This window comes from Solea solea, chromosome 20, assembly GCF_958295425.1.
Source record: "Solea solea chromosome 20, fSolSol10.1, whole genome shotgun sequence".
In the NCBI taxonomy this organism is placed as follows: domain Eukaryota; kingdom Metazoa; phylum Chordata; class Actinopteri; order Pleuronectiformes; family Soleidae; genus Solea; species Solea solea.
In genome coordinates, this window is record NC_081153.1 from 18949986 (window position 1) to 18970078 (window position 20093).

General features: G+C 36.8%; 1 protein-coding gene across 1 annotated transcript; it reads right to left on the reverse strand.

The window, feature by feature from the left end:
• Window positions 1-6676: 6676 nt before the first annotated feature.
• LOC131447796 (CD59 glycoprotein-like) lies at window positions 6677-20061 on the reverse strand. The gene is made up of 5 exons (XM_058619847.1): window positions 19979-20061; window positions 10140-10192; window positions 9521-9604; window positions 8217-8324; window positions 6677-7006 (listed from the first exon to the last, which is right to left on the reverse strand). Exons 1-5 carry the CDS (start codon window positions 20044-20046, stop codon window positions 6846-6848), a joined length of 474 nt encoding a protein of 157 aa, XP_058475830.1. The 5' UTR covers window positions 20047-20061; the 3' UTR covers window positions 6677-6845.
• Between the last annotated feature and the right edge of the window lie 32 nt (window positions 20062-20093).

A 20093-nucleotide genomic window follows, 5' to 3' on the forward strand; every position in this document is an offset into this window, starting at 1 on the left:
TTTCTATGAATTTAAAGGAAGTTGAAAACATAATGGCTGACAAAAACATCATTATAATATTATTAAGATTATTAGTAAATGGTCTGTATTTATATATATATATATATATTTTCCATCATTATTATTCCCAACCTTTGTATCATCCAGAACAACTGTTTAAATTGTGTTTTGAATGATTTTTTTGTTTTGCTAAGGTCACTCAATAGTAACATTCGTCATCACACGCTGACACCATGTGGCTTCAGTTTCACAGACAGATATGACGCATCGTCGCACGCTTGAGTTGACATGAGTCACTGTAATGAGTCAACATGAGAACTGATCTGACTTCAGCGCTCGTCATGTTGCCAACACACACACGTGTGTATTCCGTCTTCAGAGAGTTTGTGCTTCACCTTCGACCTCAGCTCTTTTGTCCCTCCATGCTTATGTCGTCAATAACAAGGAGAAAATCTGGACTGAATTGAAAAGGATATATGTAGATTTTCATTATACATGTAGTCTAAAGCATAGGATTCTCAGCTCTGTACTCAGTACTATAGAGAAGCTAGAAATAAAACTAAAGATGCCTGTGACTTTAGTATGCTGGTGAGGTGAACTTTACTGTCCATCTTTACAGACAGTAAAACAGAACGATCTGAAATTTGTCACATAAAACAAAGTAACATAAAGTATCATAGTACATGTGTGAGTGTTCTAAATTGTATGAGGTGAAGGAACTTGAAAGTTAACCTAAACATTACATTGATGTTGTTTAATCCTTAAGAGTTAGGGACATTTTCTGCCACTGGGAACAAATTAGTGAGGTTTTTTCTTTTTTTAAAGGAACTCTTAAGGGTTAATCCATTAAAACTGCCTTCATATGTATAAGTTAAACCAAGATTTGTTTCTGTTTTCCTCAACAAAGAACTATAGATTCCCCAAGGTACATTTTTATGATCAATGATATATATTTGCCAATTAAACACCAACCATGGAGATCAGGTGAAAGAAAACACTAAGATTTCTAACTGCTGTTTTACACTATATTTGGACACATTTGCTTAGATAAGGTCGATCGCAGGCTCATTTGACCTAGAAGAGTTGGATTTTTTGGTTTCATGTCCATTAAAATGTTCTCTTGCATCCAGTTTTGAGCCTAGCAAAAAAATCACATATTTTGTTAATATTATTACAATAATTATTATTAGTTAGTACCCTCAGAATTCATTGAGTCAATTTCAAGTTGAAAGGTGCTTCAGAAATACAACAAATCATCTTGACTATACAATTAAAATGATGGTAGAGGAAAAAAAACACAATCTGTTCAACTATGCACATGAAAAAGTTATTTAGAAATCTTAGTTCATTGTTCAAAGTTCACGGTTTGATGTTCTTTAGTTAACGTGCATGTGTGCGTGTGTGTGTGTGTGTGTGTGTCTCAGCATCAGAGGTTTAACCTTTTTCCCTTGTATTCCCGCTGAGCCTTATTCTCCGACAGATCTAAGCCTGTACCCCCGACTGAGACTGCCTGTGCGTACAAACCTATCTTTGAGAGGACATTTTGACCTTGTGGGGACATTTTATCATGGTCCCCACAACTTTAAAGGACTCTTCAGGGTTAAGACGTGTTTTTAAGACACGTAGTTGTCATGGTTAAAGTTAAGGTAAGGGGTTAGGGAATGCATTATGTCTGATGTGTCCTCACTAAGATGAAAAAAACAAGTTTGTGTGTGTTTCTGTGTGTGTGTGTGTGTGTGTTGCAGATACCCACCCTGTGGGATCTCTGACACACACACGCCTGAAGGCTCTCAGGAGAGCAAAATAAAGGAAACAAGGTAAGAAATGGTAAAGAAAATAAAAGTTTTCAAAAATCCCTGTGACTCAGTCTGTGAGTGAAAACAACACACACAGTGTGTAATTACTGTATTACAGGGTTACAGCTGTTGGTAGCCGTGGTAGAAAATGGTAGAAGAACCTCTTTAAGGATCTAAAAGGGGACAAGGAAAAAAAAACAGCAACAAGAGGATAGAGGAATAAAGGGCAGAATCAACAATTTCTTCAAACTAATTGGATTAATAGGAAGCTAAATTAATATGGGATTATCTGGTGTGTTTGTGTGTGCAGCAGTTGTGCAGAAATAAATCAGGAATGTGGGGAGAAATGGAGAGAGATTCTGAAAAACAGAGTGAGAAGAGAAGGAGAGAGAGCAAGAGAGAGAGGCTGATTTAAGAAAAGCATGAAGAAAGAGAGAAAATCATCAAGGAGAGACAGAGGGATGCTCATCCTCTCTGTCCTCTCTGAAACTAATTGGTCCAGGATTAGAGAAGATTATCCATAAAATAAACACACACACACACACACATACAATAATACAAAGCCTTCCATGGGTGTGGTTTCCATGGCAATAGCCAGTGCAACATTGCAACAGAAACAGATAATAAAAGTATAGTGCTGCCTTCATTGCCTTCAAAATAAACCAGTCACACAAATGTGTGACAACCTGTTTAAAAAGGTGAGGTTCTACACAGCTGTTAGAGAAATTAAAGGAGTATGTGAAGGCCATAAACAATTAAAGTTAAGAATTGACCCAGGAGTCAGGCTTTTTTTAAAGTTCATAAATTGCTTACAACTGCAAAATATTATGACTCATTCAACACAACAACCTGGTCAAACTTTCCAACTTTACCATTATAATATAAGTAAAAGACATAAAAAGACATAATTCCCAGAGGTAAAAAGGTAAAAAAAAAAAAAATGTCTTTAATATTTCAAGCAATAATCCTTTATTTATATATATCCATTCTATTTGACCCAGAGCTCCATTGATCCACTCCTGTAGAAATGTTCTATTTATGAAACTATTTCTCCTTTTGTGTCAGCCAAAAAGGGTTTGGTTTTAAGTGTTTTAGTTAACAAATGCTTCAGGCTTGTTCAGGTTCTCTATTGCAAAGCTCTGTAAGTACTCCATGTTTGCTTGTCTTTAGTTTCTATTGTAAAATACAGCAACACCTGCCTTTCAAGAATCCGACAAGAGTTTTGAGTTGTTTTTTCTGGAACTGCTAAGAGCAGTTTCTCTGAGAAACATCCAGATCTCAGTTTGACCTGCACTTATTCTGTTAACATTTATTATGAACTGAGGAATGACGTGATCAAAGTGGAAATGCGTTGCTGTCTTTTTATTCTTCCTATAACATTCTGTGCTTTCAGGGCCTCAGTTACAGAGTTGCTTATGGGAGCTCATAAAGCTTTGACATTTCCATCACCTGTTGTTTTACAATAACAACTGTGAAGAAGCCTTTAAGACTAAGACATTGATACGGGTTTCTGTATCTGTGTTTGAACTGGCTAAGTATGTGTCCAAAGCCTGGGGAGATGATCATCAATATGTTTCATTTTTTATTGATTTTTCATTTTTTATTATTATTTTTGAACTCTGACATATTTCCAAATTTCACAAATTCAATCCGAATTTGAACATTTTGAGTACTTTTTGCTCAGGTGTGTTTATATAGTTTTTCATCAGATTGTGCTGAAGAAATGATATAAGACACTCTATGTTGCACATTCGTATAGCCACTTATTATTATATATACAGTACGTTTAAACATAGCAATGGGAAAAAAAAAAACAGCCTTTCAGATTAACTAAGCTATTCCATAAATATTCACAACACACTGCCATAGCATGGCCACACTTTACATGACACTGTTTCTCCAAAAAGGTTTATGATAGTATATAAAAATAAACACGTCAAAATGCTTTATGTTGGTTTTTTTTTTCAGAGGAAAATATGACAAAAACATCAAGTTTAATTGGTTTCATTAATTAAAACAATGTTCAGCAGTGGGAGAACTGTCATTTTTTTTAAGTTCGCAAGCCAGTGCACACGGCAGCAGACAAACACTAACGCTCACGATTTATAGCCATTGATATTTAAACACAAAAACAGCTTTTCTGTCTCAATAATTATGTCGAGATTCAATAATTGAGAGAACGAATGAAAAGGACAGGAGTGCGGAAAGAAACAGAAAGTCCCCGCGGCATCACACAGTCTGAACAGGAACACTCCACGAAAATGTTAAACTTCAATTATTCACTGAGGCGTCCTCTTGTTTCAGCCGCTGAAAAACATCTGCTGTTAATTAAAAAGCGGCTTCTACCTCCAGAAACGCTGCTAATTCTTTGTCTGACTCTACTTGTTGTTTATGGGTCACAGCTAAAACACTCGCATGTGCTGCTTCAGGCTTTATATGCAGCGCTCGATATATTTCAGTGCTTGAACATGTCAGCCCTTTGTTTTGTTTTGTTTTTTCTCTTCTCCTCTGTGAAATGCACTCGACTCTGAAGCAGCGAGCTTTCGTCTCTGTCAGTCTGATGAGACAAGCTGAGACATCACTTTCTCCCCCTCATTGCTTCTAACATACAGTCTCAGTCTTGCAGAGACACACGCGTGACAGCCATTTTACTCACAGTCATAAAGAAAGTGCTTATTTGCTGAAATATGACACATTTCCTAATCTGTCCCACTTTATTCTCCTCCTCAGTGATAGGACGGAGTTTTTGGATCTTATTTCGCTGTCGACTTTAAACACAGCGTGGATTTTACTCGCCACTGGTTGCACGACTTCCCATTTTGTTCACGATATGACGCAGGACATTTTTGCTTGCAATTACATGGCAAAGTTATTCAGCTGCAGTTATTCAACATTTGGTGGTAATAACGTTGAAGTGATACGTGTACAATGCACAATTTAGAATATTGACAATGCCATGGCTCAATCCTCACTCTTTTAATACTTTTACTTAAAAAAAATAAGTACATTTTATGAAATAAAGTACAGTAAATGCCATAACTTTAAGACTTTTACTTAAACTAATATTCTACCCAAGTCATCTTCTGGTAACATATACTTGTACTAAAGGATGATTAAAATGTATATGTATACACACATATACATATATATATATACATATATATATATATATACACACACATATACATATACATATATATATATACATATATGTCACATCCATAGATTAAGGCAGCATGTTAAAGTAAAGTTTTTCTCAATTAATAATTAAAGTCTGTGCCAAACTTCCCTGCTAAGTCACGTAATCTTTATGAACCACAACTATCCACTTTTCCTCACCTCAGCTGACCTTTCCTGGTCGGCTTTCTTGTAACTCTACAAAACATTTCAGCATTTTACAACCAACAGAATTTGTTCATTATGTTGATGAAATACAAGCATAAAGCAGGCAGAATTATGTTTCCTCCAAAGTGTCTTTGCTGTTGCAAATTAGCTGTAAATAAAGGTATATTTCCGGAGACAGAGTGGGGTTCAGATATTATTGTAACCTAGATAATAAGTGTATATATTACACAGGCTAACATGCTGTAGACTGTATCATTATCAGGTCATGATAAAGTAACTGTGGCTCCAGCTCATGTGCCCAGGAGAGGTCATTAGCTTTTAGTGTTCACTGGAAACTTTGTTTGAATTAATTCCACTTTCTCCCGTGCAGTGACTGCTTGGCTTGTTTTGTTTGTGTGTGTGGTTGCTCTGTGTGTTTTCATGCTGCGTTCGCGTCGTCGGGTCACGCGTTAATTAGTTTTGTCCGTTTGGTTGCATTTTGTCTTTGCGTTTCTTTACTCGTGTGCAGTGCATTTGGCTTCATGGTCGTTACACCTGTTTTTAATATTCAACATGTTTATTATTATTCATTGTTATTTTCTAATTAGATTTCAAAAGGATCACTGGTTCTCCTCAGTACAGACCATCATTTACACACACACACACACTTTTCAGTGTTGTTTGGCCAGATGTTGATGTAAAATCAAGTGTGAGGATGTTTTTAATTATCTTGCCACCTGGTCAGACTTGTAACACACACACACACACACACACACACACACACAGACCGACTTTGATACCCAATGACGTATCACATCATTTACTCTCCAAGTTAAATTATTAATATGATTGTAAGTATTATTTATTTGTTTGTTTGTTTGTTTAAATGTCCTAATACTATTTTTTTTTTTTTAGTCAGAATAACAGAGATGAGGGAAACACTTTCATTCACTGTTACAGATAACAGATGTTGTCCTTTTTTTTTTTTTTTAATTAAAGTCAGTAAATTAAGACATTGTACTTACTCACTGCAGCAGAAACAAGCCCCAGCACACACACAAACACACACACACGCACACACACACACACACACACACACTCTTCACCATCATATCATCAGCTGTGGTGAAAAACTGCACTTTGTTAAATCATTATTATTCAAGGACAAAACAGACAGCGATACTGTGGTGGACTTTGATGTTGTTTTTCAGGCTGAGTGTTTTTTTGTTTGTTTTTTTTAAAGCACAGCTTTGACTCCAGCCATCAAACATATGAGGCACTGAGTCATGATTGTCCTGGTGTTACTCATCTGTCTGCATGATCTGTGTTCCTTTGTCTCCAATGATGTCAATAAAGTCTACTGTACATATATATATATATATATATATATATATATATATATATATATATACACAGTAACAATCATCAACATTTAAACGCAACTTCAGTGGCGTGCACAGACATTTTGAAGGGCAGGGGCCAAAATTAAAAGGGCATTACGCCGGCCCCAGCCATTTGCCTACCTCGCCTCCACATTTCTAACGACCCTGCCGCGTGTGAAGAGTGACATGAGGAGTTTCTGTGAGGATTTGAAAACTTTATTGTTAGTTGTTTGCAAAATGATAAGCAGCTCAACAGAGTGCTACAACATGAGCATCAACACACTGAAGGGATTCATTTTTACCAGATTATTGCTTTTGTTTTGTTTTGATTTGTTTCAATTTCTTAACCAAAAAAATCCTTGAGTTTGTCAAGAAAGCTTTTTTCTTGACCATTGCAGAGGTTTGACTGACAGCAGTCAAAGGTGAAGTCAGGAAGGGCGTATCTGACCGCCAGAGTCATGAAGTCACAGTCTGCATACCTCATACACCCAGTGTAGGTCTTTTCTAAAGGGACAGAATGTGAAATACACAGCATAAGTTATGTGGATTTAACCATAACAGAAAATGCCTGTACGCTATTCAACATTTTTGAAATAACTATGTGGCAAAAGACTCTTTTGCCGGTTGCTGGTGAACGACTTGTACTTTGTCTTCTCTAAAAAGGAACATAATTTACAAAAATCAACACTATGCTCTATTGCAGAAGACATGCAAGTAGTGATTGAGACCATTAACTTTACAGGAAAATGTTTAATGACATTGCAAATTAGGTGGGAAGTAGAAGCTCATTTCCCCATATAGACTTCTATTCAAGCGGGGTTTTTGCAACCAGCTGTCTTGCCCCCTGGTGGCCATTCAATATATTGTTACTTCCGGGTTGGCTTCATGGAGGAAACCAGAAGACTACGTCCATTTTTTATTTGGAGAATAGCAATAACAGACAATTTCACTCTCTAACGAATGTTATTTGTCTATTTCTATTAAATGTATCACTTACACTAGAACTTAACTATTTATATTTATAATATTATAAGATAGGGGTCAAATGACCTGGGGGCCACATGAGCTTCAAGTCTGGTCAGTGAAGAAAAGTCTTACTGTGTGGTGAAAAACACCTGTTCAGTGGGGGTGGGCGATATTAGCTTAAAATGATATCACAATATTCCAACATGATATCGACACAACAACATTAGAGGCGATATTTGACATCATTTCAAAATGTTTTTGTTTCACAATATAAAAAAAAAAAAATATTTATGATGCAAAATATACCTGTAAATAAAATGACGGGTCACGCGTTGCCCTCTGATTGTTATTATGTGGCCCTCAAACTTAAATGTTTATTTTTGATATTTACAGGTATATTTTGCATCATAAAAGTGTATTTTATTGTCAATCATATGTCATTGCGTATTAAAAAAAACACTTTTATTTTGAAATGATGTAATTGATATTTTTGGTATTGATATTACTAAGTAAAGTCCCTTATGATAATGTATGTTGTGATGTGGTGCTATATATAAGTCAATTTGATTTGATGTGATTTTGCTAGAAAGTAGATGGGCATATTTTTGTCTGCCAAACTTTTGACATTCTACCTCAACTCTGCCATCATATTCCTTACCCTTCAACCCATCCAATCATAAAAATTGGTGAAATATTTCTATTGTTATAAATAGCTTTGGATTGAGTTTTCTTTACCATGCAGGCTTACCTTCACTGGTGAGTTTGAGGCAGGTGTCTTCACCTTGGTTACAGCCATGTTTGACTTCACAGCTGCTGCTGGAGCCACCGGGGCAGGAATAACACTGCAGCGAGACGCCTGGAGAGACATAAAACACTTCATTCAGACTTTTCCTTTTGTCTGGAGTAAAGTTTGTCAACATCAACTCATCTTCCATCTCCCGTCAAACTAATATGTGCTGTGAGTTTTTCCTAACTCAAAAAGTGAAGGACAGATTTGGAAAACATTTCCTAGAGTTGTAGGTTATTGCTCCTGGAAGAATTGGTTACATATTAGTGGTGATGTGGAATAAAATCAATTAACATCTTACACTGACAGATGTATACTTTGCATTTAGTTTTGTATCTGTATCTATAATCTATTTATATTTTGGATGATGTTATGTGTGATTTTAACCCTTAGTGCTCAGGTGGCACAGATCTATGCCACAGGTTCATAAAAATGCGCCAAGCGAACTTTGAACTGTGACATATTTCCAAATTTCACACAATTTCAAACAAGCAGATTTTAAACATTTTCTGTACTTTTTTCTGTACTTTTTAAGTGTGTTTATATAGTTGGTGAAAATATATATTTTTTTATCAAATTGTCTAGTTTGTGCTGAAAAAAAGGCTATAAGACACTTTATATTGTACATTAAACATGGTAATGGAAAAAAAGTAGCCGGAATGCTCTGCGTTAATAAGAGGCAGCAACATTTAATAGCACAACTTATGTACCTTATTCACTCCAGAGCAAGCATTTTAAGATTTGGGGTACAGACAAATTCCAAATGGTATTTTTAATATAAATTATAGGCAAGCAAAATATATCAATTTTATTTGATTAAACAAAAATATATTCTGTGTTGATAAATGTAATTATATTCTTACTTTTACCCACACAGTTCACACACAAACCTGTTTAAGCCAAACAATACTTAGTCTAAATAGCTATACATTCCTGTGCCAAAAAAAATTTAAATAAATGCAATTAAATAACCGATTCTACAGTCTACATTTTACTGCAACATTTGGATTTAAAAACTGTATTTCGTGAAATATCAGATCAGATCAGATTAGAATATCATGACCTTGTCTCAACAGGGACACAATGACACAATAGCAGTCCATGGAAACTGCTCACTGATCTGCTAAAATGTCCCTTCAGGCTGTTGTGTCCTCTCTGTTACCTCTCTCACTCCACTAAGCTGCACGTCTCAGTGCAGAAATGAAAGTGTGACCATTAATGAAGGAGTTTGTTCTTTTTGCCTCCACTTTTTTTTTTTTTCTCACCAAGTCCGAACATGGCGAAGCTGGCGCCGAGGAAAAACACCACAAAGTTTCTCATGGCGACTGAAAGTGCTGTCTTGTCTGAAACTGGAAAAAAAACAAAAACACAATTTTCCAGTTGAGTCACAGCTGGTTAAAATGCAGTTTTTAGAGTTGTTTTGTTTACACACATGCCACCTCAAAATGTATTTGGTCAAGAGATTTTTTTCACAAAGTTTAATGCACTCATTATTTTTCCATCTTGGTCGACTTTGGATCAGTTCAGTATAAATGAATATAGTCTTCACACAGATACATAAAGCAGACTGAACCCTTAAACTATTTGCAGGAAATTCCTTCCAGTAACTAAAAAATAAACCATAAAATAGAGGTGCAGCCTTTTTTTATTATTAATTTTTACTATTTTACGTCAAAAAAAGTGCAGCAGACCTGCACAACCAAAGTGTGTGCTGAAACAATGAAGAAAAAGTAGAAAAACAAAAATAGAGGTCTGAAAGCTGTAGCTCCCTTCAATGCACTTTTAATGAGACATCCACCAGTGACACTCTTTCAGCTTCCAGCACTTCTGCAGACTTTGTGGCCTAACTACGAAATAAATAAGCTGCACTCATCTAACACTCACCTGTGGATGAGGAGAAAATGACTTTCAGCTTGTGAAGACGAGGCTTTCTAAAACTGCACAGAGACACAGGAAGTAAACAAACCGTTTGTTTGGGCTCAGAGTCTATGTGTGGATTTGTTTCAAATGTCTACAAATTGGCCAGTGCAATGCAGCACAGTTTGCGTAACACAGAGACGGACGATCGATCGCCGCTCATATTGACAGAAAGGAGTCTGTCAGGGTAATGTTTTTGTGATGCTGTGATTTTTATGCATCAACTGCGTAATTTGGGTTTGAAGTTATTTAGAAGTGGTCAGATGACTTCACTTTCAATGGAGATTAAACTGAGGCAGACAGGTCCCCTTCATTTTACAGTTCTTTGGATTTCATCAAACTCAGACATGGTAAGGCAAACTAAGAATGTTGCACTTACCATTCTGTAGTTCTGTTGAAATCCTGAGAGATTAAGATTATCAGGTGAGACAACCAAAGATTCTGGAGTCAGTGATGAGTTAACCTTTAACACGTAAGCCTAAAAAAATCTTTTTTTGCTAATTTAAACCATAAAAGGGCCAGAAAATTTCCTCTGGCTTTTGCCAATTTTTCCAATTTTCTTATTGTAAAATAACATTTGTTTGAGTGTTTGTCTCAATGTCCAAAAACAGGACAAAAAATGGAATACAGGTATTTTTCCTACTCTCTCCTCTCTGGTGATAAAGACGTTGATTCACCGGCTTCCTGCAACAGCGCAAATGTAATAACCACGCGTTGGTTTTTCCGTGCAACTTCTCAGCTTTCAGAAACCTTTGGAATTTTGACGATAGCACAAACCGTTGCTTACTTGCAGGAATGCAAAATGTTCTTGCGAGAAAAGTGGCGTCAGCGATACGCTCGGTGTTAAAGGGTTAAGTTGAAAAGCTGCATTGAAGACAGCTCAGATCCGAGTATTAATGAGACAATGCCAAAACATCAACAATGAAATGTTAACAGTTTCGGCATCCTCTCAGATTCTGGCAAACAGTGTGCCAGGTCTGACACATATAGTTAATAAGCATTGAGATAGTGTCTCCGGTCCAGATGACTGGCACCTTGGAATATAACGAGGTAACCTTGAAATGCGCCTAGTTTGTTTCTTATCATAAGTTATGGCTGTTTATATTGAACACCAAGTCTGATTATTAGAAAATGTGAGTGAATTAAACTTAAAGTTGGCTGAAGATTAAAATTTTCTCTCACAATCCCCCTCTTTATTGATTCCCACAATCAATAAACTAGTTATATCTATCAGCCCAAGGACGACTGCTCGTTGTGAATCCAAAATAGATTCAATAAAGGAGAATACACAATCAAATATGCATCTGTAAAAAGAAATACAATTGAGAATGAAAAGATACAATATGAATAACAAATAATAATGTAAATAATAGGGATGTCCCGATACCGTTATCAAAAACTGGAGTATCTACCGATACCGATATTATTCTGATACAGTCATTTTAGATCATTTATGAACGTATGAAGCTGTTCACGACACATTTGTGCTGAGTCATTTCAAAGTATCATAGTGAAGTATTGAAGTATGCAATATAAAGGATTTTTGGATTGTATCGGAGTTTACATTTCTCTCCGTATGATATCCGATTCCTTTCCCTAGTAAATAACACGGGGTGTTTATAGTGCAACATAAAGTTCACAGCACATTCATTTTGCCTGAACAGAGGAGTCTAGAGCTGTGAGCTGGTCCACTGTTACTGCTGCAGGCTCTGCTCTTAAAGGTAATATCTCTGTCCATCACAAACAAAGATGAGTCAGCACTTTTCTGCGGAGAGCGAAACTGATACGACAAACACAGACAACAGCTGCTAATTACAAAATTTAAACCAACGCTATAAAAACAACATGGACTGATCTTTTAGTTTCACTGCAGTTATTAAATATATATATATATATATATATTAGAGTTTAACATAGGATATGTGTTTTTAAGAGGACATATCCTACTTCTAATTATAATTTATGGCAGGCTGTTCACTTAAAGGTGTATTACTGCTCTCCAGAGTTCCAAGTTTTTTTTGTTTTTGTTTTTTTTTATCAGTTCTTCTACACAATCCAAGTGCACTCAGAGCAGTTGTAGTCAAAGTTGGAATTCCAACTCGGAAAGTTGGAGCAACTATGACATTATTATTATTATATGTTATTTCACGATGACTGCCACTCGTAAAAACCCTGCTAATTTTACTGTAATTTGCACTTCTGTCTATTTGAATTCATATTTAATAAATAATTGACACATCATTTCTAATGACCTAAGAAGGAATAAGTCAGGTGATTTTATTTCTGGCCACAAGGTTGGTTGCCTTTGCAGCAAGAAGACCCGGTGTTCTCTGGGTTCTCTGGCTTCCTCGCACAGTCCAAAAACATGCAGTAGGGGGATTAGGTCACTCTAAATTGACCGTAGGTGTGAATGTGAGAGTGAATGGTTGTTTGTCTTTATGTGGCTCTGCAATGGACTGGCAAACTCTCCAATGAGTACCCCCCCCCCCCCATCACCTTATGTCAGCTAAGATTGGCACAGCACCCCCAGTAGATAAAGCGGTAGAAAATGGATGGATGGATTTTATTTCTTTAAGGAGTCACATTAAAAACCCTTCACGTCCCCCCACACAAGTCGGGAGGTGCAGTAGTTCTCTGATCTCACTGTCTCCCTCCCTCAGTCTTCACTTTTATTTGTTAACCCCCTCAAAAATGACGGCAACACCAGGGAATAATAATAACAACGTAGAAGTGCTCAGGGTCAGTCTCTTGTGTCACATATGAAGTTTCCAGGCTATCGGTCAGTAACAGGAACTTAAATGCACAGTATGTAATATCTGCCACTGGGGTCTCTCTTTCTCTTTCTCTCTCTCAATCAAAACCATACAAAACAAGAAAATCAGAGATGGCAGACTTCACCCCATTCACGCAACAAGCCTCTGTTGGCCTCTGTTGGTCATATTGGCAAGTGTGGATACACAAACAGACAGACAGACACACGTAGCCACTAAAAACAATACTTTACTTCCACTCCATGGGGTGAAGTAATAATTAGTTTGATGACAGCAGGGAGCAGAATGGGATCAGGAGCTTCTGCTCACTTCCAGGTAAGTGAATGATCCTCTCTGTCTTTTTCCCACAGTCCAAAGTCTTGTATTCCAGCTTTTGTTTAAGTTGCATATCTGGGGTTTCTAGCCAGTATTTTTTTATGTGGATTTTGAAAGAAATACCCTTCAAAAAGCCTATGTATGTATGTAAAAAAAAAAAACATATGCACAACAAGCTTGTGACTTAAACAGCCACTGACAATATGGATAACAATGTGGCAGTTAAAAGCATTGGTGTGAGTGATGTGAAGATTTTAGCACTGCTTCAAAATTAGCACATGAAAGAAACAGAAATACAACATGTTTTCTACACATTTCCCACAATTTGAGGTTTGATTGACAGTCTTGTAATTATATCATCTTTGTCTTCTGCACTGGTTTAATGACTATGACTGGAAAACTAGCACCAGCTGTTTGTCTGAGTGAACCAGCTCCCAGTCTTCACAACAAGAGTGAAAGCAAACATGCATTTCATTTGCATTTTCTCTTTATGAACACAATGGGCGACACTGTTGCACTGAGCGACCGGAAAAGTTTGGCTCCTCAAATTCACCAAAACTTCAAATCGATTAAAAAGTCTGTCTGAGACAAACAGTTTTATTTTGCGTGTTTTTGAACGAAAAATGAAAACTGTCAGGAGAGATGTTTTTATTATGAAGCTTTCCGCACAACTCATCCTCCGAGTGCTGCCAGCAATGACACAGGTTTTTGTGTCAATAAACGACTCAAACTCTCATAGAAGTGTTATGAGTTTTATAATCCTGAATTCATATTAGTCTCTCCTTTCTTCCCCTCTCTCTCTGTCTCTCTGTCTCTCTGTCTGTGTGTGTGTGTGTGTGTGAAGATCATTATAAGCTTCAAAGCCTGGAGGCGTGAAATCAGAGTGCACACACTCAAATCCATGCACCAGAAGCATGAAATGGAAGTTCATGTTTCAGTTTTTCTTCTCTAATTATTTTCTTTATGGACCTGCAGCTTTTTTTTTTAAATCAGAGAGATGATTTCTGTTTAAATAATAGATGAGATTATGTTGTAACCAGTGACGTTTATTTCAATTCATCCTAATAAGCCTTAAAAAATGTTGTCTTCACCAACTTAGAGTTGTAATTTCGCAATGTTTCATTCAGAGGAGTCATAAGTCTAATTGTGTGACATTTTCCAGAGGGGAGCTCCACATTGTTTCACAGTGGTTCGAATCGTCGCTGTCTGAAAACGACATGACTTTCCTTTGCCATTGCAGCTATTTAGGTTAATGACTGGATGTCCTGCTGCTCATTACTTCTCGTCTGAGGCCGAGCTCAAGGCTGGTGTAATGAGGCAAACCAGTGCTTTTATTTGTTTCTGGAGCTGAATCAAGCTTCAGTGGTTTTGTTTCCTACCTCTGTAGTTTCCACACCAGCGGCATAGATGCCTTTTCTAACGACAATGTAAATTGTGATCGCTTGGGTTTCCTGTAAAAGGCACAGTGATTTCATTAGAACTCATTTGCTACCTTTTACTATTTTCACAGAATTGTGGTGCTGTAGTCAGAAAAAATTTAATCAATCTACACCGAAAATTTGCAGTCAGATCTGTAGAATTCGCTTTAAGATTGACTATGCAACATTTTTATGCAACTGAACTGAATTACCTTATAAATGACAAGACCTATGTAATATATATTTTATGTGGCATACTGTTTTCAACACTCTTTGACTCCATAAAAATCTGTATTTCTATTGAAGGTAACAGACTGCTTTGTGTGTCTTACATACAGTTTAATTTTGAAAATTGCCAGAAAGAATAAACGTTAGACACCTGAGCCTCAAAATGTGACTTTTTTGCTTATTTTAGCCATAAAAGGGCCAGAAAATGTCCTGTAACTAAGTGCTTTTGCCCATTTTTCCAGAATAACTTTAAATATCTATGTTATTTACAATTTACTGCATGTTAAAATAGAGTATTAACAATTGAAAATGAAGAAAAACTGTACACTGAAAAAAATGTACACTGTAGTTGTACATGAACACCAGATTTTGCGTGTTAAATTTGAAATTTGAACAGTATGGCACATATTTAAAATAACATTTGTTTGATTCTTTGTTTTAATGTCCAAAAACAGGCCAAGAAATGGAAACTATGCACAGGTGTTTTTCCAACTCTCTTCTCTCTGGTGACGAAGAGGATGTTTCGCTGGCTTCCTACAACAGGGCGAGGGAAATTACCGTAAAAACCACATTTTGGCTTTGACTTGCACTTTTTTCCCGGTAGCACAAACCATCACGTAATAACGGTAATGTTAAAGGGTTAAATGTTCTACATGTTCCTCTTTATTCAGTAAAACGTCAGGACTTTTCAGTGTGAAGTCACCAACCTAGTCATCCTGCAAATATTTCATAATAAAAATATTGTTGGAAGAAAAACACTTTTTAAAAAAGCTGACATATTGTGTGACATATGCAACTTGAAAGACAGATAATATAATTACAAGACTGTCAATCAAACCTCAAATAGCGGGAAATGTGTTGAAAACTGCCACTTTATCTATATTGTCATTGGATGTTTAAGTTGTACGTGTGTTTTGTTTTGTTTTTTACATATAATATTTTTATTGCAATATTAAGGCTTTTTAAAGGGCATTTCCACCACATGCAACTTAAAAATAAACCTGGAATACAAGACTTTGAACTTTGGGGAAAAAAGGGGAGGGTATCGTTCACTTGTGGAAGTGAGATGAAGCTCATGATCCCATTTTGCTCCAAATTGTCATCAAACTAATTATTTTGATATGGTTTTGATTGAGAGAGAGAAAAAGAGAGTGACAGATATTACATACTGTGCATTTAAGTTCCTGTTATTGCACTTGTCAGGCTGTTACTGTAATAATGTCAATTTAAAGTCACCAGAATTCCAGTTTCTCACTTTTTAATAGCATTCACATCACGCCTGGAGTGGCTAATCAGGATGTGCAGGAAGATTCCTGGTGGGCCGAGTTGGTTACTGGGCCACAGGGTTGGTAAAAGCAATCATTGTATAAATAGATTATCATATGACAGCTTTTAGCAGTGGGCTAACTTAACCATGACTAACTCTGCCTGGGGTAAACTGTGATACACAACTGCAGGCGGTGAAATTATTAAGAACATTATGTCACAAGCTCAAAATTAGAATCTAGTAATATTCGGTAATAATGTTTAAAAAAAAAGCTGCAGTGATCCTGCAGCTGAAAAATTTGCATTTTCCTGTTTTTGCTATTTTTTTCTGTTCCCAGCTTGTACTTTATACACACGTTCATTTCACTCGTTCACTCACTGCCTTGTTTCATTCTCTCTTTGTTCTGTACACACCCTTCCTCCAGTCAACCACAGTGTCTTTCTTTCATTTCCCAGTCCACTGGGTTAAATATGGGAAAACTAAACCAATCGGGCCATGACATGGTTATTATTTTTAACTGGTATATTTTAATTCTCTCTCTCTCTCACTCACTCTCACTCTTTCGCTCATTATTGCAATGCTTTCCTTTAGAAGATTTAAGATTTGAACTTGCAAATTAATAAATCATTAACATTTGGCCTGTGCGAGTGTGTGTGTGTGTGTGTGGACTCTCAAAAGAAAAACAGTCCGTGAATTAAGAAAGAAACCCCACTCTCACACACACACACACACACACACACACAGAGTCAGTGTGTGCTCAGTATCTTTTCCGCTCAGATGATCCACATGTAACTGTAAATGAATGGTTCTATAAGAAAACCTGGCTACATGCAAATTTGCACAGACCACATGTATTATGCAAATTATATTCCAACTGGGCAAAATTACACATCCAATCCAGGGAATATAACAAGCATGTTAGAACTCTGATTCAAAATGCGGGATTATATTTCCTGCTATTTTAGTTGCGTGGTTCAAACCAAGGGGACTCTTCCTATTTCTTGGAGGAGTGATATCTAAAAACTCACAATACCTGGTTTTTATTTATTTTTATTTTTATGACCACTTTAGGGCAGGAAAAAGGTGTAAACGCTATACATATTGTCAAACATGAAATGTAAACACCCAGAAATTGTGAAGCAACGTTATCACATTACTGTTAAACATCGCCACTAACTATTAGAAAATATTTGTATACATCTGGTGAATTAACTATTTCTCTAAAACAGTTGCAACAAAATTGCAAAGCTTATCAGGAAATGAGAATTAGGAGGCGATGCCACATGGTTGCAATGGGAAAATAAGCCAACTTCCCACTCGATTTGTGACGTCAACAAACACTGTCCTGAGGACTTAATGGTCTAAATCTCTAGTTTTGGATTTTGTACATTAGGTTCCCATTTGGGGGGAAATAGATGACAGAGCATAGAAACCAGCTCGTATCTTCCAGAATGAATCTAGTTGGATGTGATCTCTTTTGAATTGTTTTGCTAAACGTCTAGATGGCGGCTAAATCTCGAGGCTTTGAATTAGTTATTTTTGCAAACACACCAATTATTAATAGTGAATTTGACCTATCCTTTTTACACGCCAGTAGTGAACACATACAAGCCAGTCAAAGGAGCAGTGGGCAGCACTTATCTGTGCCCAGGGCCCAAGACACTCTGGGTACAAGCCCAATTGCTTTCCTCTTGGCCATGGGCTGCCCGTTCAAAACCAGTTATTAAAAGCTGATACATGTGACCAAAGGCCTGTTTGTGCTGTTCTACTGAAATACAGCAGAGGAAATCAGGCAAGACAGATGGAAATGGACAATGGAAAATCATCTGTCAACTTTTTGTTATTTGACCTCGTCTGGACCTCGACTTGGACACATTTTTTAATTTCGGCCCCCTCTGTAATAGAGTTTGATACCCCTGCAGTACAGGATCAACAACTCCTGTGAGTCATGATGTAAAATCGTTGATTTTCTCTCTGGACTTTGGTGCTAGGAAGCCGTTTACAAAGAAAACCTTCAAAAAAATTGCAGTACAGTTATTTAAAGTACAGTACAGTGTGTACTTAAAAAAAACATTGCAACAGTGTGTAAATCATTTTAATTGGTTGTATTTCTAATGCCAAACACCATCATCCTTTATGTTCAGAGTATGCAAGAGTTTTTGTTTTTGTAAATTTCCCAAGGTCACATTACCTGTACTGTCCCTTTTCTGCATGATCCCGGAACACCGATAAAGTAAGGGCACACACTCAAACACAGGATCCCACTGGGCAGCATTTTTCAACTTGCCCGGTCACTTTCAGGACACCAACAATTAGGTAGTGCATCTACCCTTTAATTAAATATAGAAGAAAATGAGTGTCCTCATTAGGGATGTAATTAACTCAGTCAGTGAACGCTGAAGAGTGCTGAAATACCAATTAAACATCACATACATGTACAGCTGATGTTGTAGTGTGCTTGTGTGCGTGCAACTTGTGTTTGTATTGTCTTAAAGGATCCACAGAACAAAGCAGTTATCTGACATGAAAAGGTTACTGTAAATGAATGAATGTATGTAGCTAACAGAGAGAGATTGAAAATGCTATACATGTAGGTAGTGCAATTATCTGCACTGACCTGAGTGTTCATGCATGTAGGACATTTCTGCTCTCTCACTTCCTCTCTCATCCCCTCCTCTCTCGCTCTCCATTGTTCCTTCTGTAAAACCCTTAATGACTCTCTCAACCCTTAAAGCTAGAATAGGCAACGTTTTTTGACCAAAACTAATTACACAGAGTAATGAAGATAGAGATTCTGCCTTTCTGTTATTCTATTCTTCTCAGAACATTGCACTTACTCCCATTCATTCATTCAGAAGCGGTATACCTGACCTGTGTATCGCAGACGACACGTTTGCACAAGCGCACTTTGCATTACCGTAATTACGCGCCGGTTTGTGCAATCGGCAAAATTCCGGTGGTTTCTGAAAGCTGAGAAGTTGCACGTCAAAGCCAAAATGTGGTTATTACGGTTATTTCACTCGCGCTGTTGAAGGAAGCCAGCGAATCAGCATTTTTGTCACCAGAGAGGAGAGAGTTGGAAAAACGCTTGTATATAGTTTCCATTTCTTGGCCTGTTCTTGGACATTGATTTTTTTATATGTTTTATACTGTTCATATTTCAAATTTAATACGCATAATCTGGTGTTCATGTACAACTACAATGTTTTTTTCGAAATAAAACTTTTTGTTTTTCTTCATTTTAAATTGTTAAAATAAAATACACTATTCATAACATGCAGTTAACTGTACATAACTGCCAGATATTGAAAGTTATTCTGGAAAACTGGACAAAAACACTTAGCACTAGGTGGTGTGAGCAAAACTGTGAGAGTACAACTCTTTTAACTCATGATGCACAGAACAGGATCTGTGTCCCTGTAATAACACAATTGTGATAGTGTAACTGTTGCGTTCCCCTTTTTTTATATATATATGCATCAAATATACTGTGGTGACAGTAGCGAAACGTAAGAAGATTTTCATTAGAGAGGTGGATTCGTATATCTGTAATAAAGAATTTGTGAACTTGTAACTTCTGTGTTGTATTTACACAATTTACTGGCACAAGTATTTAGAGTTGTGCTACCGCTTTCACCTCTCTGTATGTAAAAATACAGTATTTTAAATGTTCTACGTGGTCAAAACAGCAGCTTTGTTTCAAATAATACTCACGGCAGGGCAAGTTAAATGACACTCACTGGCCACTTATTAGGTTCAAATGCTCGTTAACACATCTAATCAGCCAATCTCAAGGCAGCGACTTACCTTGTCAAGACGGCCTGCTGAAGTTCAAACCGAGCATCAGAATGGAGAAGAAAGGAGATTTTGAACATGGAGAGGTTGTTGGTGACAGATGATCTGGTCTGAATTTGTTTTATGA

Coding starts and splice junctions, on each gene's coding strand:
- LOC131447796 (XM_058619847.1), bottom strand. CDS start 20,046: ATGTTCAAAATCTCCTTTCTTCTCCATTCTGATGCTCGGTTTGAACTT. Junction 8,325..9,520: donor CTTCGCCATGTTCGGACTTG/GTGAGAAAAAAA, acceptor ATGTCTCTCCAG/GCGTCTCGCTGCAGTGTTAT. Junction 7,007..8,216: donor CCTCAAACTCACCAGTGAAG/GTAAGCCTGCAT, acceptor CTGTCCCTTTAG/AAAAGACCTACACTGGGTGT.